Source organism: Patiria miniata, unplaced genomic scaffold (assembly GCF_015706575.1).
Source record: "Patiria miniata isolate m_02_andy unplaced genomic scaffold, ASM1570657v1 HiC_scaffold_29, whole genome shotgun sequence".
NCBI classification, from domain to species: Eukaryota; Metazoa; Echinodermata; class Asteroidea; order Valvatida; family Asterinidae; genus Patiria; species Patiria miniata.
The window spans coordinates 8,827,066-8,838,061 of record NW_024037068.1 but is presented as its reverse complement, the minus strand read 5'-3'; the positions used below and the strand labels follow the sequence as shown (position 1 = coordinate 8,838,061).

The 10,996-nt window shown below is 38.9% G+C and overlaps 1 protein-coding gene across 1 annotated transcript; it reads right to left on the bottom strand.

Moving 5' to 3' along the window:
• Positions 1–5,418: 5,418 nt before the first annotated feature.
• LOC119735146 lies at positions 5,419–8,634 on the bottom strand. The gene is made up of 2 exons (XM_038208848.1): positions 8,301–8,634; positions 5,419–6,955 (listed from the first exon to the last, which is right to left on the bottom strand). The coding sequence occupies exon 2, from the start codon at positions 6,550–6,552 to the stop codon at positions 5,419–5,421; it is 1,134 nt and encodes a 377-aa protein (XP_038064776.1). The 5' UTR covers positions 6,553–6,955; positions 8,301–8,634.
• Between the last annotated feature and the right edge of the window lie 2,362 nt (positions 8,635–10,996).

Below are 10,996 nucleotides of genomic sequence, written 5' to 3'. Positions count from 1 at the left end.
TCTAGAATTTTACAAGAATATGGATTAATTACATTCCTCTCAAACACTGTAAAACGCTTTTATTCAAATATTTTCTCGTAAAAGTGTTCTAACTTTGTGCAAACAAAAATCGTTCGCGCCAGTGTCCGCGTGCTCGCGCACTCTTGAGTGGTACTTCGCGAAACTTAGACTTGCCACTTAGCGGTTTTCACGCAGTAGCACTTATCTGTACTACGGTGTTACTTCGTGGTGTCGGTGGCATTATTAGTATTCATGTCAGGTAATGACTACAAGGATTCCCCAAGAGCCCTAGTTACAGTATCTCAGCGAAAGCCTCAAGAAACCTGTTGAGCTGGGGAGACAGTGAGAAGAAATTACAGTCTTAGAGATGGAAGGAAAACCCCAGAAGAATATTCTAGGGGATCAGGTAGGGACTGAAAAAAAAAACCAATCCACATAACGGGGCAGGAACAGAGCCCTGGACACAGCGGTGGAAGGCGAAGAAAGTACCGCTACGCCAATCTGACTTTACGGTAGAGTCAGTGAAATATCTGCTGTCATGTCGCAATTCCAGTGTTACGCTGCGAATCCAAAGTCATAAACAGTTTACCGTTTAGGGCTGAGGACTACCATAAAATGGCTGTTGTGCAGACACAGTCCTGTCTCTAGAGCAAATATTGATTTCCAGCGTGTCGCATACAGAATTCAGTGCTTTTATTCACTTGTATACGTGAACACTGCGAGTTCAGGTGTATTGGCTGCAGTTGAATAGGACTATTATGTGTCCCTACATGGCAACAATAGCCTTTAGGTTAAACGTTCAAGTTGATACAGAGTGCTGAAAGGATGGGCGCATGCGCATTGAAGTGTTACCGCAGGCAACTGTGCTGAACTGTACAGATTATTCCAGTAAATAGGCATGTACACATATAATTTTCAAACCTGAAATGCGACTAGAATATTTGACTAAAAAAAACCCTGGCCCTCGAATCAAACGTGGAAACTATCTCCGACAATGTGTTCATTTGGACGCTGTAAAAACAACCCGGCCAACAAAAGTGTTGTTGAAAAGACGTTATTGTGTTTTGGCACGTTGGGATCTCTGGATAAAGACTAGTCTAGAGGCTGGACGTTGTTACTGTTTATACGCGATAGCGTTTAAGCCCGCCGCGCCGCCGCGATAACCGGCCGCCGCGCGACGGCGCTATCACGACCAACCAATATCGCCCACGAACCCGTCAGAACAACGTTTAGATCACTTGCTATTGGTTGTGTAATGCGCGTGCACTTGCTTGGCCTAATAAATGCAGCGCGCAATTGAAAAAAAAAATCATAAAAACTCTCAATTTGTTTCCAGTAGGTTAAAAGCTGCAGCAAGACTTTTGTGCCATTTCACTGCTCAGCTCTTTTGTTGTGTGTAGTATGTGGGACTGAAAATGGACAGTAATTGCCTGCAGAAGGGGCGCATGCGCACAGAAGATTTAATAGTGATCTCGACGTTGTTCTGAAGGGTTCGTTGGCGATATTGGTTGGTCGTGATAGCGCCCTCGTGCGGCGGCCGGCTATTAAAGCCTCTCAACTAGATAAAGGCCTCCAAATGTCTGAAAAAAAAAATAATTTAAGCTTTACTTTAATTTAATTCTTAAAGAATTCAGGATGATCTGAATGTAACTGCACTTCAAATTATGTCCACAGAGATGCCTATTTAGTCCGTTATTGTTCAACCTAAGTAAGCAGTGATTTCAAAATTCATGCACGGAACGTCATTTCTCCATTTATAATATTCCAATGTCTGGGAAGACGGACATTTGCTTAAACGAACATTGAGCGGATATTTTTTAATGGACTTTGTTTCAATGTGGGCCTACATGAATATGATTCACTGTATGTGAAATGTTATTTTACAGCGAGAGCAGCACCCACTTGAAACATCTTTGTTAACAGTATACATGTTTCATAACCACTCTCTCAAGACTTGTGTGTCGTAGGCATAGTTAGGATCGCTCTATTAAAATATCGAAACCTGTTCCAATAGTAGGCACTGATTTACACATTTGCCTTTTAAATTTTTGCCTTTTAAACCTATTGTATAAAAAATATAGAACACCATTCTAGAAATATAAGATTGACATGCCTTAGAGGGGGGGGGGGTTAGAAATCTGAGCTTGAAGAGGCCTTAAATCTAACTGACTTTAAATTTCACAGACTTTATTCACAAACCCATCCTTAAACTGTGATTGGCTGAGAACTGTATTATACAGTATGAGTCAAAAAAACGGAACGCAACCCCCCCCCAAAAAAAAAAAATTGTAGCACCAAAACCAATAATGACTAGAAAGCCAATTTCAGAAACTACTTTAAGATAAAAGAAATACTGAAATTGCAAAATCTGTTCAAAGAATATCACTGTTTAAACGCAATGACCCTTACATGGTACATTAACGGCCTTTGTTTCAAAACACTGAACCGAATCCAACAAAAAAATTCACACAAGAAAGACTAACTGTTTTGGTACATCAATGCCATAATTGAGTTTGATTTTGAACATTAAGAATAAACTGCTCTGACTTAACCACAAGTTTTAGTCATGGCTCATTGGACTTCAATACAATCCAGCCCATTCTCAAACGAGTTGAGATATCATAAAGGTCACTCATCATACATGGATATATCTTACAATTAAAAGAAATCAACCCTTCTCTTTTTAAGGGAAAACCTATAGCCTCAAAGACTTACATTGGGAAATAATGTTTTCAACAATCAATAACGATACATGTTATGTGTCAATAAAACTACACGCCTGAACTAAGTATATCGACAAAAATTAATGTGCAATATCAAATACTGAAAAATACATCTTGCTTTACCTTAATTATATATAAATCCAAGTCAAAAGTATGCAATTCAAAATGTTTTCAAGCAGTTGCTTCATTACTCACATTGTTCAGAATTGAAATATATGTACCAACAATTCTCTCCACACCAGTAACCTTTATTAAAATATCTGTGGAGACGCAAATTATTGTTTTGCTTTTTACTTTGTTGCATGTTCATGCCCGTTGGATAAGCAGTTACTGAGATATACTACTGGACAATGAAAACAAACCACTCATTTAGAAATTGTTGTTCAGTTGCACGCAACATTTACAATCACTGCAGGGTTTATAAAAAGTAGTCCAAAATCACATGGATCATGAAAATCGAATTTAACAAGTTAGACAATCGTAAACTGTTGAAGTGATTTCTGTATCTGTTAGCTTCTGTACAAACGCCTGGTGTGGCTATCGCGTACAGCCTCATATGGTGTATGTATGAGGATATCTGCCAGAAACACCGGGCCGAACCCCTTCTCTTAGCGATAAGTGTTTGCTGGCTTCTTTTACGTGCATTTATACAACACACGGGACCTACAGCTTTACGTCCCATCCGAAGGACGAAGCAATAATGGTTAAGTGCCTTGCTCAAGGGCACAAGTGTCCCGGCCCGGGCTTGAACCCACGCCAATGTTGCCTCTGAAACACCAGAGCATGAGTCCAGTGTTCTTAACCGCTCGGCCATCTCACCCCACGTTTCATCTTAAAGGGTAGTTTATTGGCTTTCAATTGATACCATAATTACACATTCGGTCAAAATGACTGAGCACCATTGCTTGCAAAACAAAGGCAAGCAACCCTCTGTTTTCTTGTTTACTGAAATTACATATGTGGTGAGTTAAGCTATCAGAAGAGTGCACTGTGGAAGCTATAGACAGTGCGTTAAAAAGGGTGTGATGAAGATGTTGTTGCTTCAAATGGTACCTTATGTTGTCCATCAATTACAAATTATTCAAAAGATTTTTCACCACAAACTAGGCATAGCCAAAGCCATGTCAAGTTGGGCAAACGAACAAGCTGATAGGATTTGAGTACACTTTTGCATTAGGTAGTTACTATTTTAATGAGTAAACAAAACAATATTTGAAATGATTGTCTCTCTCCTCACACTCAACCCATAATTCCCTTCGACTTCCTCTTGTTTGACAGCTCAATTTGCCATTAAATCAGGCAGACTTTGAAAGAGTAGGTGTTGTTGACGATAGACACAATTGCTGGAATGATCAATCATTCTTGGACAACATTATCATGTACCATTTTATGCAACAACTTTCTCTGACATACCCTTTTAACGCACAGTCCACAGTGACAGCGCATTCTTGCGAAAGCTTAACTCACTACTTATATATATTCAGCAAACTTTGAAAACGAAGTTTTGTCCCTTTGCATTGCAATCAATGGTGCTCAGTCATCTGTGACTGGAAAGGTGTAATTATGGTATCAATTGAAAGCTAATGAAAAGCCATTTAAGACAGAATCAGTTTAATAGTCAACAATTTCCTAACTTGTGCGTATTGGCCGATTGATTTTGGATGACTTTTTTTTTGATACGCCCTGTATATATTAAGAATGTAAACACAACGTGCCCTGTGACTTCATGCAGACTGAAAACCACCGCGTAACCCAAAGGCTTGAGGATATTTGGGATGTTATTTGACCAAAATGAAACAGTACATGTCAACACTTCCAAGCCATTCACACTTCTTGTAATATGTGGTACAGAAGAGAACCGTGTGCTGAAAGCAGGCTTCACGTGACCACATCATGCAGTTTTGTAAAGAAATGTCACGTATAGCCTATAATATTCATTTGCATTTGAAATGCTAAACCAGGTTGACGTACAGGCGCGTATTTACATATAAAGCTATTCAATTGAGTTTTTCTCTTAATTTTTGTGCAAGAAGATTCATGAGTGACTTATTAAAAATAACGCACTGTTTGCGCGAACTTGGCTACATTATGTGCGGAACAACAGAAACAAAATGAGAACTCTAACATCACATTAGGGTTTGCCCTTCACCGACGTATAAACACCGTATACTCAGTGTGTGACCTCCCGAGTGAAAGAACTCTTAACACTACAGTGTATACAAAACTGATGTGATACAAGGATGACTAATACTTCGTCCACTTGACTCTTCATTCTCTTCAATGTCCAACCACACGATGTGCTAAAATTAAAGCTGGTTTCAGAAACAACGTCTAGGGTCGTGATGAGAAATCTACAGAAAGGTGTTTGTGTATGCAATAATAAAAAACAATGCAAAGAGAAAAAACCGCCTTGAACAGAATTCTAGGAATATAACCTTCAAATGTCAAAAGGGATGGAAATGGCACGTTTAGGATGTAATATTCGAAAATGGTTAAACAAAACCAACAAATCACAAGTGTCCTGTAGTAATATATTTTTCCCATCGCTGTTGACTCAGTTATGTCTGGGTTCAGTGTGTCATGGTCCATTGTGTACTAAACAGTTGGACGGAGCTGTGGTTTGACATGATAGCTGTGTTTACGGTGATAATACTTCAGTTTGTAAAGGTCGAATTGGTTGGGTGTCACCACTGCTTTACCAGTAATGATGGACACGCAGTTTGTGTTTTTTATTGTCAATGAGGATCATTCTGATGTCGTCAATCCAGATGATATGGTTAGTACCAGCATCAAAGAGCCGTACCAAGCCATTTGGAGTGGCGTTGCAGACGGCACTTGGCCATGCTTTCTCACACCGGTACTCTGGCTCCTCTAATACAATGTAGACGCTCTTTGTTTCGTTTCGGCGAGGATCGCCGCAATGATGCACCTTCTCCATTCCCGATTCTTTACGTAGATTGTAAACGTACATGAAATAAAAATGATCGCCAGGCCCGGAGATCTGATCATAATATATTATCAAATTATTCAGGACATATGCATAAGGGCGCACATACCTATGCGATGGTACTTCACGTATCACTTTTTGACACTCTCCAGTGTCCTGGCTCCAAATAATAATATCGCACACTTCCATGTCGAATGCCTTGCTGAAACCAACAATAACATTATCGCCGAGTTTGACCTTTGACTCTTCCCCTGGGCATTTAAGTTGATGCAAACACTCTCCGCTCCTCGCATCCCACACGCGAATGTAGTCATCATTGTAGACAGCCGCCACCATCTTGTCCCGATAGTCCACGTTATAATAACAAACTTTGACCCCGTCTGTAAGATCCACTGTTAGTGTGCGTTGAAGTTGGCCGTCTTTGACACACGACACGTAAATGTCACAAAACTTTTCATTGTTTTCCCTCTTATTAGCAGCACACTCATAGGTGATGACCAGTTCACCGTCAAAGAATAACAACATATATCTACTGCCCAAGTGTAAGTCTATCTTTTGCAGAAGCTTCCCTGTCCTTGCATCAAACGCACAGGCCACCCCACCAAGACAAGGCACCACAATTACGCCATCTGTGAACTTGATTCCGCCAGCTACCGGTGCGATCGTTGATTCGACAGGAGCAATAACACACTGAAGGGTCCTTCTCCGAATGTCATAGACCTTGATTGACTGAGGGGTTGTGAATTCGTTGTCAATTGCCAAGAGATCCCCATCGACACGAACAATGCGGTGATAGTCATTTGGCTTTTTCCAGCCCAAGGTAAACCCCTTGGAATGAAAGCAATTTGTAGCCCAGTTCCTATCCAGATGGTAAGCTCTCATGTAGACGCCTTTCCACCTGCAAGTGCTGGTTAAACCCGCTGTGTTTTCATCAGTCAGGATCCAATCTTTCTCGAAGGTGACGCTGATGTGACCTTTTTTTAGCGCCAGTTGCTTGCTTGGAAGGTCCGTATGAAGCTATCTTGGCCAGGTCTGTGATAGTGCAGTAGTGCTCCCATCCTCTGCTTTGACAAAGAGGGCGCCATAATGAATCCTGATTGGCTATATCGCGCAGCCAGTGGCAGCACGATGCCAAGTGGCACAAGTCAGATGCACTGAGGCGTTGTAAAATCGTCTGTATTAAGTCATCGGGGACAGCATTGATAAGAGATTCAGTCGAAGAAGTGGCGGTGTATTCACACATGCTACCACTTCCAGGAATTTTACTGTCTGCCATTACAGATATCTGGAGAAAAAAACAATTCTTGTTTAGTGCAACTCAAGGAACTGATCTGAAAGATCAATTTCAAACGCACATCAGGTATAAAGAGTAGTCATTACACTTGTGATATGATAAATTGTGTTTCAATGATTCTTCTATACTCTAAAAGAATTTCATGCACGTGGAAAGCAGAACATGCATCTTAATTAATCTTCACTGCAAATTAGGTGATGTGGAACAATGAAGAGGAACAATGTTAATCGCACCGGGATCTAGCTAATCATCTCATTTCACTGATCTATTTGAACACATGTTATATCTCTTGATATTATTCTACTATGATTTACTGTTTCAGCACCAAGGACAACCATAACATATATAATAAAAATATTTACTCCGATACGTCTTAGTCGATTGGCACAAAATTTGTAGACAGTTGCTGTAATATTGGTTTGGGGTTAAATATGACACAGACAACTCATTAAGATTCCGTGGAAACCTATACAATGATAAGGATCGAAGTATTCACATAAAACCACACAGCATTTTCAAGTGATCTAATAATCGACTAGTCCAAACTACCAAAGCACCAAACTTGGGAAATAGATTCTTATAGCTCTCTAGGAAGATACTTAAGAAAATATGTAAGTAGGACATTTGAGTAGAATCCCAATTCAGAATTTCCATGAAAAAAACCAAAAACAACAACAACAACCACAACAACCACAACAACCACAACAACCACAACAACCACAACAACCACAACAACCACAACAACCACAACAACCACAACAACCACAACAACAACAACAAGGTAAATGTAGTACATGACGGCTATTTACGATTTATGCAAATTAGGCCCCCTTCTCAAATTAATTCAAGGTGTCACCCATGCCTCAGTCATAATATCATCTCTAGCTAGGGCTATAATAATCTACCTGCCAAGCTAACTGGTGCTTTGGATCATAACCAATTATGAAAATCCATGTCCACACTTGTCTATATAAATTTCTTAATTATATTATTTAGCCCGTTCATTATCGGCAGTTACATGATTGAATCCAAAGTAGATTCATCTGAACAAAACAAAATGTCTCTAGCCCCTGCTGTTTTGATAAAACTAAGAATATCCGGTCATGAAAGGGATAATCCGAGCAGCAATTTCTGTTGACCTACCTAATCATTCTAGAACGTTATGCTCACCATGCATACACTAGCCACTGAGAATTTGTAATGTCTAGCAATATAGGACTGGGATTTCCAAAGCTAAAGTCACTTTAAAAACACCTTGTTGAATCCCTCGTTTCAGACAGATGCAGCTCCTACTTTTTTTTATTTGTTTTGCTAATGCCAAATCAAAACTACTTACATGTCTTATTCAAGTGTTTTCCTGGTCACACAGATGACTACGTGCTGATGCAAGTACTGTACGTGCGTGTCAACAGTAGCTTCATACAGACTACGGTCATAAGCATTATGGGGATTTTCAACATGGCGTACGCAGACATTCGCAGTACATGTACTGTAATTATGCTGCATGCACTTGTACACGGCACTGCGAGTTCAGGTGTAATGGTTGCGATGGACTAGGCCTATATCCCTGCATGAGTACAGCAGCTTCTTTCAGGTTAAATTCAGGGAGAAAGCATTCGTTGAATACACATCACTGGTGCACAAGGGCTGAATATACTTACAATATTCGAAACGTATATAGCTCACACAGCTCGATCAGAGAACCCGTGTGACCGAACCGAGACGCCTGACCCCGACCACTGCCTTTCACGAAATTGAGTGAAACTTTGTGGCTTCGGCTTGATTGGGTGTGAGTTTCTATTTATGGTGTAAATCGAGGAAACACACGTGCAGCATCATCGGTGAATCGAAGAAAGGGACCAAATCGAGAACTACCTAGATTAGAAAACAAGTATAAACAAAGGGAAAGGGAAGGGGAACAGAAAAATCAAAATATACCGTAAACAAACGCGTGTGGATTTGGGTCGGCATTACATTCACTGTGTGGTCCACATAAACATGTACACAAGGTGTGGATAAACCAGACCGCAGAATTTACATTGAAACCGAAAGACGCATATAATTCTTGCATACATACTCCTCCAGAATTATCCCTGACAATGTGCACAGAATAATACGAAAAAAATAATTTAGATGTGTGTTTGCAACCAACATATCAGTTTACTCACAGACAACCAGGTGGCATTAATTAAACAATATTTCGACATTCACTACATATACATCATCACATGTAATATGAAACACTGTAAGAGCCTATCGAATTTGCATACCACTATGTAAGGGGTCGATAAATGAGTAAAGTCATCTACTAAATAATGAAAGGTTTGCGGAAACACCATGTGCAAATAATTTCTCAGCTAAGAAAATGGTTCTCAAAAGAACCAGAGGTATAAACTCGACGTTCCGGTCAGTATGCTCTGACCGTCTTCAGGAGAGTTTCATTATTTAGTATCTCCACCATGCAAAGCCTCAAAAAAAAATTCTTAAGGTTATCTACTGACAAAAATAACTTTGGCTCTACCTTAATCTATCTGTGCCAGAATAAGCTGAATCTAACTACGTCAAATTATGTCTCAGGAGATGCCTGTTAGGTTACATTATTGTCCAGCATAACTAAACAATGATTTAAAATACATTTAAAAAATGAGGGAAAAAATATATTTGCTACATCCGTCATATTCCAATAAATATGGCAAACGGAACATTTTAAAACGAACGTTCAGCGTTATTTTTAATATATGAGTTTGTTTCCATGTAGGACTACATAAACTTGATTGGGAAATGTTAATTCAAAGCAGTTACATTGTAAGCAGTACCGTACTCATTTACATTTAAACATTTTACTTTCACTCTATATTTGCAGTATATACATGCTTCAATTAACCACTTTCTCACGACTTCTGGGGGACGTAGGAATTGTTCAATCGTTTGTAGGATAATGTTTTATATGAATATGAAAGGTTAAAATCTGTTTATATAATAGGCACAGCTTTATAAATTCACATTTTTAATTATTTAATGTCCAGTTATAAATGTGAGAAAAGAAAACAAACAAACATAATTCTAGGAATATTAAATTGGTTGAGGGAATAGAAATGGAAGTCCTTTGTATGATAAGAACATAATGGTTCAAACCCGTGTGTCTTCTACTAACAGTGTGTCCGCTGCAAATGGGCACACCTCTGATTTAGGATATTATTGTGTTTTTGTGGATTTTGTTATCGATTTTGGAATGTCTTTAGTTGGGTGTGTAAGTCAGCAGTTAATGAACACAAACAAGAGAACAATGTGGTAACTACAGATCATAAGGCCTGAAATATACCAGAGCCTAAATTTCAAACACTTCCATCTTATTTACAAATCTATCTTAAACTTCGGTGATTGGCAATCAGTAGTGCATTCGTAAAATGCATTTGAGATAGAAATTGGGAATTTTAGACATTATAGAAATAAAACTGTTCCGGTCGATCCACAGTTTCAGTCATGGCTCATTGGACGTTAATACAGACCAGCCCATTTCCATAAGAGTTGACCTATTATACGGGTAACTCAATATGTATGAATATTGCTTATATTACATTGTCATCTCTTACCTATTTATGCCAGTGTAAAAGTTCCAAGAGTGACATTGGTGACATGAAATCAGATTAACATGTTAGGTGTTAATCAAGTTGCATGCCCGAAGTAGGTTGTAGACAAAAAAAAATATGCAAAATCAACTACTGAAAAAGATACATTTTGCATTACCTAAAATTATATACGTGAAAATTCTCGAAATAAAAGTACGTTATTCAAACTACATCATAGGAGATGCTTAATTCATCAAATTGCTCAACATTTATGTACATGTGCAAACGATTATCTCCACTAATCATATTCAAAGTTTTAAGGAGACACAGTTCAAAACTGCAATTTTTTTTGGCTATTTGCGTTCGGTTCCATGTCATTATCATAGCTTTTTACTGAGATATATTAGGGGCCTACTGTAAAGAAAACATCAATCGTTTAAAATCATTTCTCAATATATAATGC